The 24861-nt window shown below is 41.1% G+C and overlaps 1 protein-coding gene and 1 long non-coding RNA gene across 2 annotated transcripts in view; one reads left to right on the top strand and one right to left on the bottom strand.

The window, feature by feature from the left end:
• The window catches only part of CWC27 (CWC27 spliceosome associated protein homolog), a 91067-nt gene extending 69571 nt beyond the window's left edge, over nt 1–21496 (top strand). Inside the window, exons 12-14 of the mRNA XM_026037001.1 lie at nt 5082–5191; nt 8069–8172; nt 21117–21496. Of these exons, the coding sequence (XP_025892786.1) occupies nt 5082–5191; nt 8069–8172; nt 21117–21279 (377 nt within the window). The 3' untranslated portion in view covers nt 21280–21496. The remainder of the gene's footprint in view (nt 1–5081; nt 5192–8068; nt 8173–21116) is intronic.
• LOC112945413 lies at nt 4807–24359 on the bottom strand. The gene is made up of 3 exons (XR_003249001.1): nt 24272–24359; nt 21087–21214; nt 4807–5207 (listed from the first exon to the last, which is right to left on the bottom strand). It is a non-coding gene; the product is annotated as an uncharacterized LOC112945413 (long non-coding RNA).
• Nucleotides 24360–24861: the final 502 nt, after the last annotated feature.

The raw sequence follows: 24861 nt of genomic DNA, 5'->3' as shown, positions 1-24861 counted from the left end.
ATCAGATTGGGACTTCTACAACATGTGTCTAAAAGCTGACGAAGTTCAGGCTGTAGGAATTGCTCCTAAGATTATATTGACTAAATCAACTAGTAAATTCATGGTGGGAAAACTCTTGTTTTTTTCACCATAGCAAACTTCAAAACCCAGTGATCAGTTCAACCTTGGAGCTCATGCTGCTAACATGTATTAGTTTAATCTTGGAGAGTGAATACGTGCGTATTCTTACCCAGCCTGCAAACACTTCAGGACAAACACTCCGGCGCTTCGCGGTAGGATGCAGCCCAGGGCTTTGATAACAGTAATTGAATAGTAGCTACCATTGTGAAGAAAACCAAAGCAATATTCAACTATAGTAACCATTAATAAACTGGAAAGTATGTTATCAATTATTTCAAACAAATATATTAATTTCTAACTGGTAGATTTAGCATTTTGATGGTGCTTACAGTAAATGGATGTTTTTGTTTTTCATAGGTAGCATTTAAAATGCAGAAGGAATGTTTTATTCTAAAAAAAAAGTGTTATATCTAAGGTCTTAATTATAGAAAGACGCCTTATGTTTTGCATTTGGCACTTCTGCCAGGAATTTTATTTGAATTCTCAAAATATCAAGACATATCAGTGTGGGGTTTTTTGGTAATCTGCATGGATTTTGTTTCCTGTATCCTAATTTCCTTTCTTTTAATATTTGAATCTTATTAACACTACAAAATTCACTACTGCCATAGCTTTAATTCCAGTATCACTGAATCTGAATATCAGAATATGTAACATACCGCACAGGTGTACTAAGTGTTGTAGACCTCTTTGCCCTATGAGTTTTGGTTTTTTTTTTTTTTTCATTTTTCCCTTCTCCCCTCAGTATTTATTTTACCTTTACCATATATTTCTTGACATTTATATTCAGTAGATATTTTATCATATCAAACGGGTCATCAGCATTACTAAACACTGGTATGGAGATACTGGCAGGAGTTCCTTGCTCTGCTCTCTGCTTAAAATGTGTGCAGAGTCTGTTGTAACAAATAATCAGGAAGTCTGGGCAGATTTCTTTGTGCACTCACCTTGCATGGGCATGAATTCAGATGCAGGGCACATCACAGGAGTAGGAGAATTATGTTTATGAAGTTCAGTATGTCAGGAATATTTTTGTAATGTTCTACCAGCTTTACTGCGAGGACAGGCATTATTCCAAGGCTTGTCACAGTTAACAAGTAACAAAATGACAAAATATGAAAATTAATAGTGTAGTAAGCCTTAAAGAAATATTTCAGGGAAAAGAAGAATCTATCTGAAAGAAAATAAATTACTCAAATGCTAAAGGTTTTGTCTGTCACAATGAGATGAAGGGTCTCTTGACAGTAACTCAGCTAGCTGAGGTAGGTAGCAACGTACTTAGAAATTCTGTTAGAAGTAGGATTAAGGGTCTTTTTCAATAGGAAAGTTTTGTTTGCTTGTTTTTCTCACCTTCCCTGAGGAGATAATTTAAAAAGAAGCTTGTTCACACGAAGGAAAAAATCTCTCCTTGCCTGCAGTTGCTTACAGTTCATGAGGAGATGCCTAGAGGGCAACAGTGTGGGCAAGATCCCTGTAAGTGAACTCAGCTGTTCACTTGAGCTTCCTGCAGCATGGAGCAGCCTACGTCCATGCCATGCATCTGTGCAGTGCCACTTTCTCATTTGGTTTCATCTAAATAAATCTGTAGAGATTTGGGTATTTTGGAGCTTAAATATTTTAATGCACGCTTACTAATCTTACACTTCTGCTGGATCAGCAAGCTGAACTTGGGTTAACTGAGCTTGATGCGAAGATTAAGTCCATCCTACAGTGCTGTAGTTCTTCCTTCACAGAGAGAACTTCAACTTATTTTCAAAAGATTTGGAGAGGACAGGAGGTGCTAACTGGCAGATAAGTAGTAACCACCCAAACTGTGTTTGCATCTTCAAAGTGTTCTTCCTATACATGGTTGTCTATTCCAGATGCTTCATTTTGCGTGTTATTGTCTGAGTTTGTTCACGTGGACACAAAATAATTTTATCAAAGTATATACTAATTGAAAAAGCTGATTGGTTATGTTTATTAAAAAGTCAGTAGTTATTTATTTTAAAAAGTAGATAGTATTTGTGGCTTTGAAATTACCTTGTTGTGAGGTGTTTTGTAAAGTTTGGAAATGTGTTAGAAACTGATTGACTTAGGGGTTCTTGAAAATCCCTCCTTTTGTATTCCTTGCTGTGGAGTAATGAGTTGTAAGACCTTAGGGAGAAATACAACTATATCTTTAAGTCATCTTAATGAAAGATGCAAAGCGTGATGTGTACAAGGTCATTTTCGTAGAATGACCCTGAAGTTAGTTCAGGTGGATCTGATTATCTTTCATTTTTATAAGCAGAGAGAGTGAAATTAAGAACTGGAGAAACTGGCAGGAGAGACCAACAATATCTTATAAGAAAGCTTGAACTAAAATTGAAATTATTTGTGTTAGCAGTAAGTGACAAGGGAGTGTGATCAAAAATACATAGGCACCCTACTCATGGGAATTTTATCTATTTGTGTGAGAATTACACCCGAGCTGGACAAGACTGGACTAAAATCTTAGTTAAAAAAGATGTGTGACTGAGGATCACATCTTCAGTTTCAGTGCACGTACCTTGCTTGGATCCCAGTCTTCAAGTATGTATGGGCAGATTAAGACTCACATTTGTGTAAGTTCTGAGAACAGACGTGTTGTTTTTGTCATTAAAATGTCACAGATATACTCCTTATCATGTGGTAGTTGAGTTTCTTTTCAAAACCTCCTTTCAAGGGGAAAGCTGGTGGTTTTGTTGCTCAAATTATTTATCTGAAGGCTACTCTTTCCTCATCTTGCTGCTGCTGTTAACCCTCTGTTTAGTCTCTGTTGTGTCCAGTAGATCAACCGGAAAACAGGGAGGGGGGAGAGCTCTCTGTGCTATAGTGAATATTTCTTTTAAAATGTTTTCTCAATTATTCTTCAAGTACATACATCTGATGTATTTATCTTAATTGAGAAGAGATTTCATTTATAAAATTATATAAGCAATATATATTTGATAAATCAATACTGCAAACTTATTTCCTCTTCGTTCTGACATGCTGTGTTTATAATCTTTGTAAAAACTGTTCTAAAAAATGAGAGAAAACTCTAATTCCAAGGTGAATTTTTGTCTGTATAGCTGTAAGCTGTCATCCAAAAGAAACTTATAAAGGATTTGATTTAAGTTTATACTTCGTCGGGCTATACGTCCTGAAATCTGTTGCTCCAACTTTTCCCATAGATATTTTTCATCCTTTGGAATGGACATCTGGAGAGTTGTTTCTCAGGCAGAAAGGAGAATTTATTCTTCTCTCAATTATCAGGAATACCAATCATGTATCTGTAAGCGTCTTTCAGATATACCAAGCCACTATGTGAAATGTCTGTAATACCATTCCAAGAAGAAAAATTCAAAGGAAGGTGTTGATCAATTTTAAAATTTCTTTTATTTGTCATGGTAATACATATTTTGTGAAACAGAAACATATATATGAAGATATATGAGCATGTAAGTAAGGCTAGTACAGGTATACTTTTTACTAGAGTCCATTCCTGGTTGACAAGTGGAATAGGAAATAGTGTATAGAAAAAAAAAATGCTGGTACTAAATGAAAAAGTGACTGAGTTTGCAACAAAGATGTGCAGTATTGGTGACGAGCAGAAATTCAGATCTCCAAATAGAAAGTGTGTTTGTCTGTTAGCGCATGTTAATAGTACTTCACATAACACCTTTAATCCTGCATCTGCCAGAGCACATGGAATGTTCTTTCTTCCTGGATCGCCTGCCTTTCTACCACAATTTACCCCTCATTAGGGTCAGTCTTGTGTAATCCTAGGTAAAGAACAGCTTCTTGCAGTGAAGAGCCAGCGGACAGAAACGGTTGTTACCTATTTCTTTCTCTTCTGGAAGAAAAGAGGAATATTTCATTATTCCTCCTTAGATGCTCTCCCATAGAGTTTCTCTTTAGACTGCATTCCCCAGCTTGCTTTCTGCTCTCCTGCTCCAAAGTATAGTGCTCTGTGCTCATCCTACTCAGCCACCTTCACCAGTTTAATTTCAACCCCCTGTTTCAGTTCTTGGAGTGTCCCACGGTTTCTCTTGCTTTGATATTGCCTTCAAAGTTAATAGAGCTTCCTTGCCTTCTCTTTTCCAAGTGATTCTTGAAAATGCCAATGCTACTGTACCCAAGACAGACTCCAGGGGATAAGCACTTTTTTTTCTCTTTCCAGTTTGCCTGTGAACCTATATTAACTGCTCACTAAGTAGGTTTTCCCCACCACTCAGGCACTCACTCCACAGTAGTTTTCTTCAAGAACGTGTTTCTATAGCTTGTGTATGAGGGGTGCTGCGTGAGGGTGTCAAATGCGTGCCGCCAAGATAGGTGACATCTGCCCCTTCACCTGTGTGGCAGTTATGCTCTTACAGGACACACAACTGTAAGAAGGCAAATTTTGCTGTTGCAAAGGCATGTGTGTGAAAGAAAAAGGAATTAATTGCCATGGACACCAGCAAGGAGCCCTTCCTAAGGAGAATCCAGGAGACGTTTCCACGTAACTTTTATGATCACACAGCAGGAATTTCCTACTTCATGAAATCTCCTTTACAAGATATTACACTGAGTAATCTTTGTGTATGCACACTAAGCAGATGGGAACAAAGATTTTTTTTTTTCTGTGAAATTAAGCTTTTATGAATAGCACCTTTCCCATGCTGTGCTAATGTAATAGTTTTTGGAGGCGACGTAGGATAAAAGAAATATTTCTTTAAAATCTGTAAATGTAATTTCACAGGGGCAAACAACTTTGCTTTTTCAAGAAAGGCAATCAGAGATTAAAGTGAATTTGTTAAAAGAATTTGATTAGTTCTCAGTTTGGATCTAGGCGTCAGAGTGTTTTTTCTTTTACCCTACTTTTTAATTTTGCCTTTATAGCAGAATAAAATTGTTATTTCAGAGGTCACAGACACGTGGTATTAAATCACAAACGCCAGTTCAATGTGTTTAACAAGGTGTGTTTCCTTGTGCAGAGGAGGAGCCTGCCCCCAACAGCGTTCTTGTTGAGTACCTTCAGGAGAAGAGGAAGTACGAAGACAAGCGGAAGCAGCAGCCAAAGAAGGGGGTGTCTCGTGAAGATCAGGTAAGAGTCTGAAAAACTGAGAAGGAGAAAAAGACCTAGAGAGTTCTGAAAAGACGTATTTCTTCAGCTGTATAAAAATAAACTCATGTGTCCCCTCCATTTTATATGAAATGAAGAATATTGCTATGGTTTGTTGCATTAAAAAGGGAGGAGAGGTGATTCATGCTCTTCAATCCCCTCTTTGGATTACTCAGGTGCCCAAGTAAGGGACCTTTCTATGCTCTAAGTATCCTGATCAAAACCCACCAATTTTTATATGTGAAAGTGCTATCAGTTTAGTCATTAAAAATGAAAATGAAAAACTACCTGTGCAGAGCTATTCTTGATTTCGTTTACCAAGAGTTGCGTTTCTGTACAGTGCTTTCCTTGGCTCTGCAGCTTCCCATAAACTAACATTGGGACAGAAGTATGCATGCTTGCTGAAAAGGCTGTATACTTTACATTTCAACTTATATTTTAAAGAGATTAAATTCATCCCTATGTTTGAATATTATGAAATCAACAAAAAATAGCTTCTAGCTGCACTGTATAAAAAAATATAATTGCTTTTGTATGGAAAGGCGGTTTGGATGTATGTAGACTTTAGTGTGGAAATATAAGCAATGGTAAGTTTGATGTAAATATTTGGGGTTTTTTTCTAAAATGGCAAAGTTTGGGCCTACTACATATATGTTAAACTGCCAAGAAAGGGGAAATAGCATTAATCTAAAGTCTGATGCATGTGTTTATAAGAGTATGCCAGTTGAGCAGTGAGGATGTTCATATTCAACTGCTGGAGCTGAAAGACTTTGGAAACTTGAGGCCTAATAACTTCAAAGCAGGGGGTTGAAAAACCTTTATACACATAGCTTTAAACTAAGAAGCTTTTGGAAACTTTGTAAATTCAAAAACGCATTAACTGTGAATCAAAGGGCACCAAGCCTCTGTTGGCAAATTGCACTGGGGACTTAAAACCGCTACTAGGCAATAATTAATCTAGTTCTTTGTAATCCCTTTCACTTGCGAAGGGCCTCTCATCTCCTCATCTCTCCTACTGGGTCCTGCCCCACAATACTATTTCCCTCCCCCTGTACAAGAGTTAAAAAGGGGAGACGTAGAGAGGCACTGGAAATCCTAACCTGACATTATTGCCAGTGTGAATTTGTAAAGAAATGTGGCCTTCGTGAAGGCATCCAATCACCCACTGTACAAACACCTACTAAGATATTCCCAAATTATTCCTATAGTCGGATCTGTATATTCAGGAGTGGGGCACCAGTCAAAAATAGACAGGACACATGGAATGTGGCTTTGGTTGCACCAAATCTGTGTAAGCAGAGGTTAGTTTGTTCTCATGTGGTGGCTTGGGCAAAGGTGGCCATCCCAAACGTTGGCAGTATGAGGTTTGTTTGCAGGAGGATGGAAAGCTGTATAGCACTTGTAGGATATGCAGGCTCAAAATATTCTTGAAATTTTCCTCTCCCAAATCTTAAACAGAAGATTAAACAGGAAATAGAATAAATGCAAAAAATCTCCAAAACCCACTATTGGCAGTGCTAAAATATGTTTTTGAAAGAATTCAAAAGCCAGGAAACTCCTAAAGTTAAGATTGCTCCCAGAAGGAAATTTGACTCCAGTGAACACTTCTGGTATTTCCTATTTCTGTTTTCTATTCTTGTTTGATTTTTATTCTTTTAAATTTGAAAAACTTGACCAAACAAAACTAAACAGCTATACAGAGGTGTTTTACAGCATAGGTGGCCAAGCTATCGCCTGCAGATCAAATGCAGTCTCCCACATAAATTCAGACAAGCACCTATTCCCTGACACTTTCCCTTCTAGGAACATCTCGAATATCCGCAAAATAGCAAGCTGAAGGCTGTGCATATTATTCTTCCAGTCTGCCCTTTTTTTGGAAGAGCCCTGTGGTCCCTCTCCCATCCCAAGACTTAGGGATATAATTCCCATGTAATCTAAATCTCCTCTTGGGTGATGAGGAGAAACAAGCCGTACTTCACGAGCCTCAGGTGGCACCGGAGACGTGGTGAGGTTTGCTCCAGCAGTGTCATTCATGGAACAAACACGAGACACACAGCACTGAGCTTGGCTGTGCAGCCCGAGAACTCCTTACGTTAAGTGGTTTGTTGTATTCAAGACAAAGACTTTTATTTAAAAAAAAAGTATCAACGTAGAATTTAAACGATCTTCAGTGTACAGTGTATAAAAGTCAACGTAGGTCTTGTAAACGTGAATCATTTGTAATTTATGCTTTGGATTGTTTTACTAGAAGCAAATGAAAGCTTCAAACTGTAAAATTTGTTGCTTGGGCCAGCATTGCTTTATCAGCTATTTTAGTCAATATGGACAGCAGCAAGTTTCTTGAATACATATTTTGATCTCAGTAGATGGCCCTAGAGGCACTTATAGACACAGCAATTGTACCTCCGTGTTGAGGATTTCTCATATTCCATGAGAATGAGTAAACTTAAAATTTGTTAATATATTAACAGTAAAAACTTTCTAAAGAGCTTTTGGTCTTGTGTCATTGCTGCTGCTGTTTTTCCTGGAGAATTAATAATGTTGCAGGAAGAAAGAGGAATATGTAGGATAAGATGTAGACAGTTAGGCTTTTACATATCTAGTCAGCACAGTTTAAAAAATCAGCGCCAGTTCTCAGTCACTGAACCTGAGCTGTGCCCAGGTCTGCAGGCTGTACCTGATCCCCGGCGTGGTAAATGGAAATCTTTTTCAACCAGCATGTGCCTCTGTCTGTCCATCTGTTTCTTTATCAAAACCATTTCTCTGCAATTGAACTGATCTTAAAATAATACAGATTTAGAGGTGTTGTATATGCTGTTTAAAAAAAAGCCTTCACTAAAACCATGTATTTAATTTCAGACACTAGCGCTCTTGGACCGCTTTAAATCAAAGTTAACCCAAGCAATTGAAGAAACTCCTGAAAATGAGGTGTCTGAACCTGAAGGGGAAAATGATGAGGGATGGTAAGTTTTTTTATTTTGATTTTTGGTTGTTACACTTTATCAGTTTGAGGAAAAGTAACATTCCTAAGTTTTAGTTCATTTTGCAGTCCAGAGTCATCCTTCAGCTTAGTTAAACCTTTTTAATTTTGTTTTGGTTTAAACCTATTTATTGCCATTTCACTTGTTAGCAGCACATTTGGTTACTTGTCTCTTTGCCTTAGTTTTCCATTAGGACATCATGATGAGTAAATAAGGTTATTTACATCTGCATCTTACCGCATCTTTGCAGTTCCTGAAGTTAATTTTTTCCATAAGTACTGCCTATTGGGTGTATTTATATTATTTTTTGATGTGTCTGTGTGGGCATTAGTGTAGTCTGCTTTAATTTTAACAGACGTCTTCTCATTTTCATCAATGAAATAAATTGTCATCAAGTGGCTTGTTAAAAATCCTATGATTCTTTCAAAATAGCAAACAGCAGATCAAACAGGTCATCATCATTTATCATATTAATTTTTATTGTTTATCTTCTTTATTTTGTCACCGTGTAGAACTGAGCATTGCTTATAGCTTTAACATCTCATCAAAACCATTTTTGGTTTTGATGTAGGAAGAGTTGTGTGGTAGTTTAATATTAATGTAGTTCAGGTTTCTAAATTTTCTTTCTAGTGTGTGACAATTCCATTATCTGGATTGAAAAGAGGAAATACAGTCTTGCATTCTCTGCTTTTATTCTTTGCTTATATTCATTGGCCATTTCAACAGATAAATCAGAACATTGCTGTTGATCTTGTTTCTAAAAACAGGAAACAATAGTTTTTAAATCTTACTTCTTTCAGAATAACTCCTACTAATAATTAGTTACTATTCTAAATTTACTTTGGCTGCTTCTTTAAGGCACTTAGTCTTCTGTCATTAGTGTTTTTCCTATCTTCAGCCTCCTTCAGCTTGTGAGGCGGTGGGATTACACAGAGCATATATCATGAGGCCTTCTGGCTTTTCTGATACACTGAGGTCGTTCTTTGGTCGTGATGGGCTTCTGAAGTCCCCCAAGAAGCTTGCAGCCTTTCTGTATCCATGCACCTGGTTTTTACGTCAGATATTTTATTGACACAATGATATAACTGGTTGTACAGTTTAGTCATCATCTTTGCTGTTCCTTTAATACCTGTTGACATCTAATTGCTGGCAGTAGTTCTTTTCCCTGTGCGTAGCTTGCACTGAGGGAAGAGTGTTACCATTTCAAATTAAAGTGTTGCTTGTAATTTTGATCAGAAAATAACATTCCAATCAAAATTGCACTAACTGGGAAATTTACAATAATGTGACGTCACCTGAGAGCCTAGCAATTAACATGATCGTATTATTAGTTTTACAGAGTAGTAAATGCACACATTCAGTTTACAGAGTCTTGGTCTTTCTTTAAAGAAACGTTAAATCTAAATTGAACCTAAATAACATATTTGGCAAATTGAATATAAACACATAGAGCATTCTTCCAAAAGCTGGTAAGGGCTGCTAGAATGGTTTGGAGAGTTGTATTTTGGAGTAACAATTTTCATATCTTGCATTAGATGATTTGAGCTAACAATTGCAAGTTCACATTAAAAATCCATTGCACCTGAATTCCAATCCACTCCTCAAAACACAATAACTCTAATTAACGTGCAGTTAATTAGCCAGGCAGCAGGGTGAGCGAGTGGCGCGGGCGGGTGCGAGGCCGGCCAGCGAGGCGAGGCCTGCAGCCCCTCTGGTAGGTCCTGGCCGCTGCCCTTACGGGGAGCGAGAGGCAGCCAGGTTGCTGTGCCCTGCTGTCAGGGTGCGTTATCTGAGGGGAAATGCTTGCCCCTCAGACACTTTTATGTGTCCACATGAGTGGCCACACATTGAGGTATAATTTTCATTCTCTGTCAAGATAGAAACCATTACCAATTTGTTATGTTTTCTTTTATTTGGCAAACTTTTCTCTGCATATTTGGCTGAGCTGCTGTATTGGCATGGAGCGTAGCAGACGTTTGGGCACTTTTCAGCAACATTTTACTTTTTATGCAAAGAAAGAAGAAAGAAATATGACTCTACTGTAAACAGTGTGTATGGTGCTTGATAATTATTACCAGATTTTACTGTAACAAAGCAACTGAGGAAGTGTTGTGGAGAGATCTGAAGAGAAATACGTAACATGAAGTTTTAACGTGAAATACCAGCATCTTTGCTGAGACGTTCTGCTGCCCTGGGACAGTGTTTATATGTATCTGTCTGCAGCAATCAAAATCCAGTTTTCCCTACAAAAAATCAGAAGTACCCCAAATTTTGTAAATGGGTGCTTAACTGAAGGCATGATATTTGCAACGCTTCTAATATGTTAGGAAACATGGGGTGTACTATCAGGAAGGATATTCTTAAAGTAAAATGCCTACAAGCAAGCAGACGGGAATTGTCAGGATGCCCAGGGACCCCAGAAGTGGCTGTTGCTGTTGCGGGTTGAGAGCTGAGCGCGGTGTGGAAGCTGCGGACTGTTGCCCAGGTGTCGTCCCTGGCGTGCGAGCTGTGCTCCGCGCTGCCGGGCGCCGGGCCCTGTGCCTGCCGGCCGCGCGGGGACTCTCCTCTGCCCGTGGAGGCTGCGCAGCGCCCGGCCCAGGGAGCTGGGGATGCACGGCCCGGGAGCAGGGCATGGAGCGGCCCCGGCGCAGGGAACCCGGCTGCGAGGGGGAAACAGTTCAGATGGCTCCAAGGGTACTCAAAGGCTGAATTCCTTAGGCAATCACTGCAAGACCTTCCTCTTCGAATGGGAGAATGATTCACAGTGCTCTGTAACGCGTTCTGATCAAGTAATTCTTCCATTAAAAAAATGGTATAATGAAGCATATCCCCTTTGTAGTATGACCTCAGAAGAAACACTGGACTATTTTTCATGCCACCTGTGTATTCTTACTATTGTCAGCAATCTACAGGAAGGCACCAAGGATGCTGCCCTGGCAGGCAGGGATGTGGAATCCCAAACAGCAAGGTGGTTGGGTTGCGTTATCAGACTGGGGCCCTTTTAGGACTCCAGCTTGTCATTTCTCTTGTGAAAAATGAGCATGAGTTAACAATATAATAATGTATTTTCTATCATCTGGTTCCAAGGGAGAGTTTTAGATCTTCTGTGGCTGGGAGGTGAATCATTTTCCCAGGTAAAACATTCTTGAAGAAATGCCTCTCTGTCCTTATTATCAAATATTGCTGGTGCTCAGTTGATCAGCGTTTTCATTCCTGAAGCTACCAGGATTATTGAGTAACCGCAGGATCACAGCTGAGAGGGACCTCAAGGGGACCTCCCAGGGCAATAAAATCCTTCTCCACAGCCAAAGGGGTCGGTTGGGCTGCAGCTATTCTAATGCTTGTCTAATTTGTTCCTTCAGTCCAATGATGGAAATTCTCCAGGCAATCTATTCTAGTGTTTAGCTATTCCTACTGGTATGGAATATTTATATGTAATATCTAGTCTCCCTTATGATATGAGACTAAATATTTTCCATTCAGTCCACAGTAGGTTTTGGAAAACAGTTCACAGTCTCTTCTTGAGGCTGCCTTTTAACACATTTGAAAATAATCATAGGAGCATTTCTTTCAGTTGGACCAAAAAAAAGTCTTTTCAGTCTTTTCTCAGAGGGTCAGAAAATCTTTCATCATCTTTCTTGATTTGTGATTGTTCTTCCTGAGGTTTCTCTGAGTAGATTATCTCTCTTTTAGGTCATCTGTCTCTGAGAGCCTGAAATCCAGGACTAGATACAGCCCTCGGCTAAGCCTTGGTCTCTGTTGAGTGGAAGGATTACTTCATTTGTCAGCGTTTCTTCCATTCCCACCTTCCAGGTCCTGCTCAGCCCCAAATCTTTTTCTCTGATGAACGTTTGTCTAACCTGGCTCTGAAATCCAGTGCTTGCACTTTTTGAATTGTATCCTGTTTTTTTATACCACTGCTATAGTTTGCCAAAATATGATGATCTTTTCTGCCGAAATCTTGCGATCCTTTTTGATCTTTTGGGTTTTTTTATGATCTTGTCATCTTCTTTGAAAATCTTATTTGTAAGACTTCATTTTTATATGTATGTTTGGTACTCCAAGGTAATTTTCATGAGTCTTGCATCCTTACAAAACATAAGAAAACTTCTACCTACTGTTTCCCACAAGGAATATTGGTCTCTTTGGAAGTTACGTATTCTCTGCTATAAAAATTCACCTATCATAATCCTAACCAAAACTCAGTGTTGTCTTCTTTTCTCTCTATCTGACATTTGAAACCAGATAGAAACTTCCTCAAACATCTTTGACGGGTTGACATATTTCAGTATTTCTGTCCCTGTGAGCAGTTTTACAGTTTTCACTGTTTCAGAGCTGACATTTTTTTGTGGAAACATCTCCCTTCCCCATCATCTCGCTGCCTTAAAGTTCACCAGAGTAACAGCATATTTCTATACATTCATTATGCATTTTCACACAAAATTCATAAGATGTTTTCAGGACAAGCTTGGTGCCATTGGTTAATTTTTTAGCTTATTTTTACTATTTTATTATTTTAACTTATTTCAGTTTTTAGAATTTCCAGCTTAATTGTCATAAATAACTTACCCACAAGTCATGAGGAGCAGCACACCCACCATATCACTAAAAAACAAATATATCACTAACAAAGGCAACCAGCCTTATGCTACCTTCTAGTATTCGCTAGCCACATGGACTAGACAGTCTCAACAGTTTATTTTGTAAACTGACCAAAGTGTCCAACTTCTTCTAAACAAAATAAGTTCTCTGCTGAAGTAAGCAGTAATAGTTAGGAGACAGTCAACACAGAAAGATCACAGAAGGTATTGATATATGATAAATATTGCAATATTCCTTTCTTGCTTGAAACCTGTTTCCATATAGGTAACCTGACCCTCACAAATGTGGTTTTATACCATTGTTGCACCTTCACTTTGGTTTGAAGATCAGTTTCACTCAGTAGAAGGTTTTTATCTGTTATTGATCGGATCAGTTCACAATTCAGGGCCCTAGGCAGAGCTCACACTGCTCTTTAGATACCAGGTTAGCAAGGGGCCCAGCACTGTCCTGACTGGTGCTAGCAGTGACGTTGGGTCACGGCCACTCACAAGTGTAAATGGGCTCGTTCAGGTGTGCATCCTCTGGAAGGGTGTCCAGCCTCTGGAACTTGCTCTTTCCTTTGATAGGAAATAACCTAACTCCATTCAGCTCTCGGGTGTGCTGTGGGACAAGCAAGAATGAGTAGAATGAGCTGGTGTGTGTTTTGCAGGTGAAAATTGTTGTGGTTGGTGACCTTTGTAGAGTCTGTGTTTTGATTAATCTATATCAGTAGAGCAGTATTTTGAGGTATAGGAAAAATAGAATATTTTTACTGCTGGTATTTTTAATTTTTTAATCAAAATGAAATGCCTGAAAATGCCGTTAAATCTATAGTTAAAATGATGTTGTGAAAATTTATAGGAGTTAAAGGTCTCGAGCAAAACGGCATTTTGCATCTTGCTTAATACACTGTGTTTTGTATGCGTGTTGTGAATTTGCCTACGTTGGCATCCCTGTTGTCATCTCTGTTATTTGTGACTAACCTCTCATTTAAGATAGCAAGGAGTAAAAACACAAATGGGAATTTAATGGAGCTGTTTAGAACTGTGGGATTATTGTGGCTCTTTTTTTTTTTTTTTTTTTGAAATTTCCTTCCTTTTCACAAAATGATGCTTTTTTAGATCAGCGATGTTTTGCATAGGTCTGATAACCTGACAGTAGCCAAAACCACAGGAATAGGATCTGTTTCATTAACTTGTTCCTTCTGTGAGCACAAATCGCACTGAAGTTCAGTGCCAAGAGCCTAAGTGCAGCCGGGCTGGTAAACCCCAAGCCCCTAAACTGCTCCCAGGCCTGAAGTTTGCAAAAGTCCCACTGAAGTCACTTGAATAGTCTGATAATGTTGGGTGCTAATGCAAAGTCTTTCTTACCAGGACATTCTCTGCTATTTCACCGCAACAACTGTATTTTATTCCAGAACAAACAAAAAATAAATCTGTGCATCCAGTAAGAGTATTCTCTATTCAGAGTTGCTAGTTAGGACCTTTATCACCCTTAAAAATGTTTGGATTGATTGCCCAAGAACAATCTCTCCTGTTTACCGTTGCTTCCAGAGAAGGATTCAGTGGGAATGCAGTTCTTGGGTTATTTTGTACTCTTCCAGTAAAAGGTTTTGTGGCTGACAGGCAATCTCAGAGTTTTGAGGCACTACCTTTCAAGGGTCTGCTATAGATTATTACTAGGTTAGGTTTATTGCTATCGCTACTATAACTTTAATTAAAGTAGCGATTCCAAACTTAGGAAAATGTTGACGTGTGTCACACTTGTTTTTTATTACAAGAGTCCATTTATATTAAGAAGTAAATCAGTGATGCACACTGAAAGTATCTACACAAAATTATTCATGCCCTCCACATTTTATTTTCAGGCTTTCTCATTTCACAGAGCATCTGCTATTGAACTTTGCAGTGTGGAGCTCTTTGGGAGTTACAATATTTCTCTCTCTCATAAAGCTGATAGTCTTTTGCCATGTTGTCTACCATGCAGTCTCCTCCAGGGCCCTGCTGCCCTAGGCAGGTGATGAGGACAAACGGCTTCCCGGATTAACGCGGGGATGCCGGCGGCTCCGAGCGCGGCGAGCCCCGGCACGCCCCGCCGCCGGCCGACGTGCCAGCGCCCGCCTGCAGCAGAGCACCAGTGCGGCCGGAATTCATGCCAGCGGGGCACGAAGACGGATCGGGGCCATGTTTGCTCCCCTCCTCCTGCCGCGGCGTGAGCCAGCGTTCCTCCCCTAGTCAGGAAACACCGGCTCTGTATTAGGTCTCTCCTGCTGGCCATTGATTTACCCAACTACATTTAAAAAAAAACAAACAAGTTGACAAAACGCTTACTCGATTGTTACAGAGCCCTTTAAAAGCATAAATGAATACCAGCGGCCTGTATTAGAAACACACTGGAAAGAGGGGGCTCCCGTCCGTTTGCCCGTGTGCGTGTGTTTGGGTCCGAGTGCTGCCGCAGAAGCTCGAGGGCAGGAGCAGCAGCTGCTCCCGCCGCCCGCGCACGTCAGAGCGGGCGCAGCCGCCACGGCGGCAGCGGGAACGGAGGGAGGTTGGCACACGTATCCATGTACGTATACATGAACGCTCCCGTGTGTATGTAGGTAGGTATGTATGTATGGCAGTATTCGCTGCCATTGCGGGATGGAGAAACCAGCGCGCGGCGGGTGCAGCTCTGGTTTATTTTTTGTTAATTCCCCCATGTCTACGTTTATTTGCACTGGGCATCTGGGCCTTCGACTACTGTTTGACTTAAACTCAGAGATGATCCATGCTTTACTTGAGGGTTATCTAGTATTTCATTTACTGTGTGGAAACCTTGTTCGTGTTTTTGGGGGATTTTTTTATTATTATTATTTTTCTTGCCAGCCCGAGCTAGTGAAGGATGAAGGACTAATCTGCTAAATCATTAATTGCTGGCTGAGGCTTCCTCCCCATGTGCCCGCACTTGTGAGTGCCCCACAGCATCCCCTTCGGAGACATCCTTGGAAGCGGAGAGACGAGGGGAGGGAAAGGAGAGTGTCCCAAAAGCGGCGAGTGCTCCGCTGCTCCTTCGCCGCTCCTGGTGCGGCCGCCGGCCCGGGACGAGATCTCCCATCGGGCTGCTCCAACAGGCCCCTTCCTTTCCCTCTAGGCAATTCCCTGTAATCCCATAAAATCCCGTGCCGGGCTGGTGAGCTGTGTGGAGCAAGACGTGGAGCTGCATGACGCTGCTCGCTAGCAAGCCTGGCGGGCAGCAGCAGCGCCGGGCTGTTCAAAGCACCCAGCTGCCGTCGTGCAGCTCCTGAGCGGCTTTTGGGCAAGAGGGTAGGATGATGCTGGCAATCCGCTGCTCCTGGGCAGGAAGCGCTTAGAAACAGGATAACTGAATTTGGTGTGGAAAAATAGTCAATTCCTGAAAAGCGTAGTCATCTTGGTATGACGTATTTCTGATTCCGGTACGGCGACAAAACCAGTAACCCTTCCCTCAATCTTGATGTATTTTTTGCATTGGATGAGCCTTTTTTTGTAGTTAAGTTGATTTTTCCCTTAGTTACTTGCAATTAAATCTTTTTAAGAGGAAAAATGTTTAGCAATGCATTAAGCAATGGAAGAAAAGGATGTTCTGTTGCACTACTCTTTATCAAGGACAATTTGCTTTGTTGTCAGTTTTGCAACCACTGATGTACTTGCTGATTTGGTAACAAGGGAATTCCATACTTCCTGAAACTATTCCTCCTTTATTATCTTTACAGCAAATATTTTGAGATAAAGCTGAGAACATGGCATTTGAGTAAATCATTTCAAGAAAGTATCATGTTAGAAAGAGCTGCACAAGTTCCGTTCTGATCGTTTTATGCTGTAGGCCTACACCACGATAAAATATATATGATTGACTGGGGGGACTCCAGAGGACCCACAGCTTGTTGGATAGTCTGAGGAGTGAAGCCACTTCATTCATTCTCCAGTATTTCTAATGCAGTTTCAAGGGGCTTGTCAAGGTTAACCAAAGTCTACAGTCTGACTTTATAGGATATTTTTAATTAGATTTTTTATCTGTTTTCCTCCTTAGAAATGGTTTCTAAGAGGTGCTTTCTGCTCTGTGTGTCACCAGCAACAACGTATTAATTGTTCTCACCCCCTGAATACTGAAATGAAGTAGCCTGCCAGGAGTTCATTCCTCCAAATGTTTTGAGATACAACTTTCAGGTCATGCAGAAATGAAATGAATTTACAAGAATATTTGTAGTTTTGCAGGGGATGAAAGGACTTATAAGTGGCATTTATAGCAACAGTTAAAGCAGAATATCATATTGAGTCTTAAAATTCAGTCTAAATACCATATTCCTAAACAGATACCATATTCACAGAAACATTGAATTTTTGGGGTAGAATTAAATACGAAGTTGACTTCAGCATGACTGTGGAGAGACATCAACATGTTTCCTCTCCTGTTGTGGTTTGTATGTAAACAGTTATTTGTAAAACTCTTAGATTCTGTTATGGAAAGAGCAGTGAAGGCAGCTGCAGCAAAGAGGCTTCTGAGGAACAGTGGAAGCCAGATTGGATTTTATTAATTTATTTCTTCCTTAAGTTGTTTTGTGGGCTTGGCATTCCTTTTTGCTGTACTCTTACTCTTGTTCTCTTGCCTGAATTTATATTTTTTTCCTTGCTTTCGTCGTTTGAGATTTTCTTCACTTTGTTTGCATTTTGGCCCGTCTCCTCTTCTGTTTTTGTTTCTCATTCCAGTCTTCTCTTTATTCTTTACCTCTTCCATTTATTTTTCTTTTTGGGCCTTCTGTTGCTCATCTGTCTCCCCACTTCCTGTGCCACCCGCTTCCCTGCTGGAAGGGGCCCGCGAGTCATCGTGCCAGAACTGCTCACATTCTGTTCCCGGGGGGAGCGAGGCCCTGCTTTGATCTGTGGAGTCACCCCTCTGTTCTCATCTGTGAGCGAGCCCCGTTTCTCGCTGCCACCTCTGTGTGTGAGGGGGAAGGAAGGAAAACATTTTAGCAGTTTCTGTGTTGGTGTCTGTAGTTTAACATACCCGTTCACAGTTTTTGCAGGAAAATGTGAGTTGCAGACAGAATGTAATTTGAAAAGAGCAGTAGCTAAAGCATACTGAGGTTAGTGTATTTGTTAAGTATATTCAGCATGGCCCGTGGCTGCACAGGAAGGTCGCACGTTACCTGCAAGGGGTGTTAAACCTGGCTCAAAACAGTCACCAGTTCTGGTTTCCACCTTTTCTCCTTTCTTCCCTTTTAGCCAGCCTGTAGCAAGGCAGGAGGAAACACTGAACAGCTTCTCACACACACTAGTTTCCACTTCGACTGTACTAAACATCCTGATGGAGAGCCAAGATAGCCAAGATTTTCACAGTTCTGACAGTGGGAATTTTAAGCACTCTGTTGGCTTGGTTCGTTTCATCCGCCCTCCGGAGCAGTGTGTGGTTGTGGTGCAGGGCCTGGCGCTGGATGCAGCTGACCGCGGGATCCGGTACCGCGGGATCCGGTACCGCGGGATCCGGTACCCGCGGGATCCGGTACCCGCGGGATGGCTCCGACGGCTGCTGGGTGCGTCGGGTGGGCAGGACACAAAGGAGCCCTCCCAGCTGTAAGGTCACGCGAGGAGGGCCAGGTCCGGCCTGCAGGACATGGGCCTCTTGCCACCGCTGACAGGTAAAACGGTTAAACACAGAGTTTTGTGGGCATTTGCTCTTCTAAAAGCTTGCTTCTATTTTTCTTCTAAAATTCTTTTTCTTCTAAAATTTGCACATCTGGATTGCTAGCCCTTTGCAGAAGGGAAGGGTTTAGTGGTACCAGAGAAGGGTTTTGTTGGAGGCGCTTGAGCAAAACGATTATAAATTCAATTAATTCACATGGAAATAGTTACTAGATACTTCCTGTGTTCCTTATAGAAGGGAATAATTTGAAGCTCTTTTCTGAAAATAGTCTGAAGTCTGTTGTACCGTCTAGATAAATACAAAATGGGTGTCCCCTGAGGATGTGTGACTTGCAAAAATAAGCTTAAGTTTACATCAGGAAAATATTTTTGAAATCTTCACTCCAGTCTCTGTTTATATTGCTTTACCTATGAGATTCTGCTTCTGAAATTCATTTGGGGAATACCAAAAATTTTCTTAATATTGGCTTATTTTTAATCACAGCTGGGAGCACCTCAGTGGAAAGTTATAAATAGGAGGCCGAGACTGTGACTTCTTTCAGCTCTGGGAAAGGAGTAAACTCTGCTTGGGCTGTAGCTACTGCATCGGATTCCCAGGCACTCTATGGTCTGAGTGAAGAATTGGAGATTTATTTATTTTTAATGCCTGCTTTTTGTAGCTTGCAAGGGTGTTTTATCTTCTTCAAAAAATGCAAGTTGATGAAATGGGTAAGTGTGAGTACGCTCAGATACCCTCACATAGACACTGTGGCACCACTCAGCAACGAACAACTCTTACCTTTTTGGGTCTCTAAATTCATACTAAAATAGTGAGATTTGGTGTAAGTTCTGAAAAAATAGACCGAAGGCTCATCCTTAATAAGCTCAGAAGAATATGACAAATGCATGAAGCATGTTAACTAAAATAAATTACTTCAGTCCCCGCACTGTGAAATAATGTTTTTCTAATTAAACTACAAATACGCAAGCATGAGTCACTCTGATGGTACATTATGTTGTCTGGGTTGTAGATATGACTAGGAAAATAAGTGTTGGCAGGTACAGGATTATAAACTACTGAAGTTCTATATGCTGGAAAGAACCTTAAAGAAATATTCTTATAGGACTTGTATTAGATGCAGGCTCACTCTCATTTGTGTTCAGTAAAACCCACGAGTCAGGGCTTGATTGCACTGAAAATAGAGAAAGTCACAACTACTGTTTTTAAGATATTTGCAGTTCATTCAAATAGATGCCATGCTGTCTGTAGCTATCTGTTTTATCTGATTTCTTCAATGGCACTATGTTATTACCAGTAACTGAGTCTTTTTGCTTTCTCTATGTGAATATTTGCACTTGAGCTCTTTGGGAAAAAAAATGTTTAATTCAGGAGTTTTGAATACTGATTTTTTTCAGGCTCTAGCAATATTTCCCTTGTGACAAAACTCTTTCCCCAGGTATTCTATTTCACAAAAACTGTAGGATGGTTTAACAATCTGCAGGTAGATTTGCTTAGACTCAGTTCAGTGCAGTTCTCACTACTTGCAGTTGTCCCATTCAAGTCAGCCAAAGAAATTTATGCAATTCATTAATTCAGACTTGCAGGTAATTGATACCCAGCAGAAAAGCCTCCTTAAGTTGTATGTTTCTATGCAATGAAAAATGTCAAATGCAGATTTTTGTTTTTAATTGAACATATGAATGTTATGCTTGCTCTCCTGCCGCTGGTTTATGTGTAGCTGATTTACTATTACTGTATATTCAACAGTCTTGTTAAATAGTCAAGAGGGTTTTCATAGAAAATATAACAGCTGTGGTGAAAAGTGTTAATCCTCTAACCAAGCTCAAGTACTTAAAGTAAAACCACATCCAGTGATATGGGAAAGTATCTAAGTTGTCAGTAAAAATCAATAGGTTTACAGCTGGTAAACTTGTAGGCTTCTGGGTGTGTGTGTCTCTGTTTTCCTCACACACCCAGTTCTAATCCTTCTGTGAGATTTTTGTTTGTCCAGGTTAAAACTGGGGTGTTTTTTGACAGCTTCCAGGTTAATTGCCACCTCGGCCTCACCTAGTAAGGCCAGGGGTGATGAGTAGGGCAGTGTAGCTGCTCCTCACTCCACATTATGGTCATGTTCTCAGGCTACTGGGAATTTGCTGGAACAGGAAAATAGCAGTACAGAGAAGATTTCTAATCAATGACAGAAAAACATTGATTTGAATAAAAAAAAATAAAAAAAAAAACAGTTCAGTGTGTTATGTAAGAATAGAAAGCGTGACATGCAGCTGTCTAAGGAGCACAAGGCTTTGAAGCCCTCCCGTTCTGACCTGCTCCCTCCCTTTCCGTGCAAAGTGCTCCCCGTGGGCAGTTCCCGTAGCCCTCACAGGAAGCCCACGGAGACCAGCAGGACTCCAGAAAGGCCCTGGGAAAATTGCTCAGCCCCTTAGGGAAGATGCACTAACCGAAGAAGGTGCAAGACCACATAATTCAGTGCCTAAGGGAACACGCCGTAGAACAAACTCTAGCTGTGTTTTTCAAGATTTCTTCTTAATAAAAGTCATCTTATACTGCTAGGCTCTACCAAGGAAAGTAAGGGTCAGATCTTTTCCAGCTCTACACAAAAGAAACTCCTTCCGGACACATCATAATTACAAAGCAGGAGGTCGGTTCTATCACGGTACCTGAGCTGTGTTTTATCTGTTTTGTTGTAGGATGTCCCACGTGCTTCAGTTTGAGGACAGAAGCAGGAAGGTGAAAGACGCCAGCGTGCAGGACGAAGACACGTTCGAGATCTACGATCCCAGGAATCCTGTAAATAAGAGGAGAAGAGAAGAAAGCAAAAAGATAATGAGAGAAAAAAAGGAAAGAAGATAAAATGAATGTAAAACTAGCCAGGGCTGGCTTGAAAAGTGACTGCAGTAAAGCACTGGCTCTCTTTAGCCGTAGTTCCTAAAAATACCACGGAATACGTGTGAAAAGGCATCTCTCAAGAACCTGTCGTCTAGTTTTGCAGCAGAGCTATCGTTTGTTTCTCAAGTTGTGCAGTAAAGAAGATATTCTCAGTGCGTTGTCCGAGCTCACTCTTTAAAGTTTTTTTAGAAATATATATTTAATAAAGATCAAAATCATTTTGGATGTTTTATTTTCATTGCCATAGACACTTATCATGGTTTAATGAGCATATGGTAATCAAAAATTATCATATATTTTCAAGATAATGAACCAAAATTCATTAAAGTAGGCCTAAGATTGGAAGTCCTTTGACATGTTTTGAAGTTATGATGTAAAATATTTTTTGTTTCTAAACATAAGGTACCTAAGGACTTCTTCAGCAGGAAGCAGTGCCGTCCCGAGCTGCGCTCTCCCAGAATGAGCTGGAACACGTGCAAAAGTCCAGACTTTGAGCACAGGCCTTAGAATAATCCTCACCTTCCTGAATCAACTTCAGTTGGATCTGAGGATTTAGTTAGTTTCTCCTTGTCTTGGAATACAACTTCCAGGGCTAGTTTGGGAGCCGGGATAAGACACAAGTTGAGGATGTTATTTTCCCAACTTGACCTCATTAAGCAAAAGAGGATTTGCATTGAACCATGGTGGTTGCTTAAAGGGCTGCAAGGCACTACCGCTGCCTCTGGCAACATTTGCACTATAAAAGAACTAACTGGTAAGGAAGGCTGATAGGTTAATTGATTAAAGTTCTAATCAATCCAATTAAAAACTTAAATTCTGTTGTTTGCAACTATTTTAGTACCTAAAAATTAACAGTATTTAAGTTTCCAGGAGAAAATCAAAGTCTTTCTACAGCTTTTTCCTTCCAGGGTCTATTTTTTTTCCTGCAGAAAATAGGGTGCTCCAGGGCTCGGCCATTGGGGCAGTTCTGCTGCTGCAGGGACACGGGGCTACCCCTTGGGCCCTGGCTGAAGAAGTGGGGGCAGAAGAGAGCAAGGTCATTAGAAAGCATGAGCAGAGGAGCGCTTGGCGGGTGGTGTTTTTAGAACAAGTTCAGCAGGGGCTGGTGGCCTTATCAACCTGCCACTGCCAAGGTTCTCGATAGGGGCTGAGGTGTGAGCTACATAACCCTGCATCGTGGGGTAACGCGGCCCAAATGTCAGGGCGAGATTACTGCTCAGTATTGCTTTAATGTCCTGCGTGTAATCTTCGAGATAAGCACAAAGCCCGGAGGTGTGAAGTGAGTTGCTGTAGGGGCCTGTCGTGATCCTCTCAGCCTGAGTGACCGATGCTGTTCCGTGGTGCAGCAGCGTTAAGAGGGGTGACATTCCTAAACCCGGCCATTCACGGGCTGGCTGGTCCCAACTATTTCATCACTAAACCCCTTCACGAGCACTGCTGTTGCCAAAGGTAAGAACAGCTGCTGGCGCACACACATACTAGCTCACCTCTATTTATTGTTTCGGGTGAAAAGTGTTGAAAATCGTTATTGCTTATGAGCCTGTCAAATCCTCTGAATTGTCAAACTTCCTGTCATTTCACCGGGACACAAGCAGAGCTGCATTTTACTCACCTTAAAGTAAAGGTAAGTATGTTATCAGAGACACCCCCGCCTTGGGTAAGGAAGCTATACACATATTCAAATAATGCTCCTTAAGCTCAAAGGACAAGCACCTCTAAGGAATAAGGCTTAAACTGCTAGAGGTCTCTGAAACAAATGCTGTCTGGTGCCTGAACAGGTGCTATGATTGCTACAGAGCTGTGCTATATATATATATATATATATATATATATAAAAGAGCAGCTTCTATGCAGTACAAATAAAACAGCACTTGAGGCTGAAATTTACTCTCCTCAATTACTCCTAGTTGTGCCCCCAGTTCCCCCAGCTTGAAGAGGCATATAGCAGTGCTGACCTATGACTAGTTTATATGAAAAAGCCTGCTGCTAAAATTGTAGTGGGTCATTGGCTTTCCTCCACCTTTCTCTACCTTTTTTTTTTCAATTATTTCTATTTCTTTTTTTAATTTTTGCAATAATGAGCTAAATAGAGCATGAGTCCAAATTTACCTGCCCTTCTGAGTTAAAGCACAGAGGCAGGGGGCTAAACCTCCATGGCACTAGTTCCCGCAGGCCCACCGCGGGCTGGCAGCGCCCACTCCCTGCTTGGCCGCAGCTCCTGCTTTCCAGCGGCGAGCGGCTCCTGCCGACTGGTGGGAAAGGGCAGCCCATCCCTGCGGGAGCCCTCGGCCCATCGCAGAGCCCACAGGCACCCACCGGAGCGGCCAGCCCGGCCTGCTGGGCTCCCACAGCCCCCTTGGCTACTGTCCCGATTCACTGGTGATCCCGCTGGAGTCGCTTGCTTTTCCACGTTACTTTGCAGTCAGTTACCTCACCGGTATTTCTGTCCTGCGAGTTCAGTATCCAGCAGACAGGGCAGTTCCTGGCATTTCTCCATTTTTTTAAATATATATATTCAAATATGCAACAAAAAATATGGGAAAAGATTTTGCTGTGATGGTCCCTGTTTTTGCCTCTGTGAGTCAGTGGCTGCAGCACACAAGATATAACATTCATATGACCCAGTAAATGGGAAATAATAGCAAGTCCAGTCTGGAACGTTCTACACTTGCTCACCTTCAGTCTTAAATAGAAAGCAGAACAGCTTTAGATTACCCTTTAATTTCTGCAGCTTCTTTTCCGCAAGCATTACAAGCTGAAGCTCTTGAACCCAATTAAACTGCATCCCACCCGTGAGAGGCCGCGTGGCAGCAGCCCTGGCCCTGCTGCTCCCACTCGCGGGCGGCCCGGCGTAACGGGGCGCCCGGCCCGCGCCAGCGCGACCACCACGCGCCAGCCTCGCCGCAGCCACCGAGGCGCTCGTTCCTGACAAACAACCCCGTGTTTTCCCACTTACTTCTTTTTTGCAGTTCCCGATTATACCAAAACACCTTCATGAGCTGGCCCAGATCATTGGGGGTTGGGTTCTTTCATCGCTGAGTTATTTCACTGCAATGGCAGGAATAATGTTAGTTGCTAAACCCAGATTTCCATCACTAATATTTGCAACCCTTATTTCATGAATGTGGTTCAAGAAAGCGATGTGCAATTCAATATACATCCAGTCATTTCAGAAATTATTACAACTCTATTATACTCTGCCTTAGTTTTGCAGTCTATACCGACTCTAAAGTTTGCACTGCAAGCACACCAGTGATTTCTAATGCTGGAATATGAACACAGACAGGTCTTTGTACGTCTAAGTTTGTCAATTGGTTGCCCTAATTTATTTTTATGAATTGGAATAGAGTTGACACGATGCTATAGTAAGGATTCAAGACTGAATAATGAATGATTCACGGGGATGCATAAGTAAATGGGATATATAGCTATATTATTTATCACTGCTCTATAGATTAGGAAGAACTTCCTTTTAACCTCAGCCCTCAAAACTTGGAAGGAAACAGAAACCTGCACATTTCAACAGAGGCCAAGCTGCTGTGGGGT

Source organism: Nothoprocta perdicaria, unplaced genomic scaffold (genome assembly GCF_003342845.1).
Source record: "Nothoprocta perdicaria isolate Ctin4 unplaced genomic scaffold, notPer1 scaffold_1, whole genome shotgun sequence".
Lineage (NCBI taxonomy): Eukaryota > Metazoa > Chordata > Aves > Tinamiformes > Tinamidae > Nothoprocta > Nothoprocta perdicaria.
The sequence above is the reverse complement of the archived record's forward strand: the minus strand, read 5'-3'. Positions and strand labels throughout refer to the sequence as shown.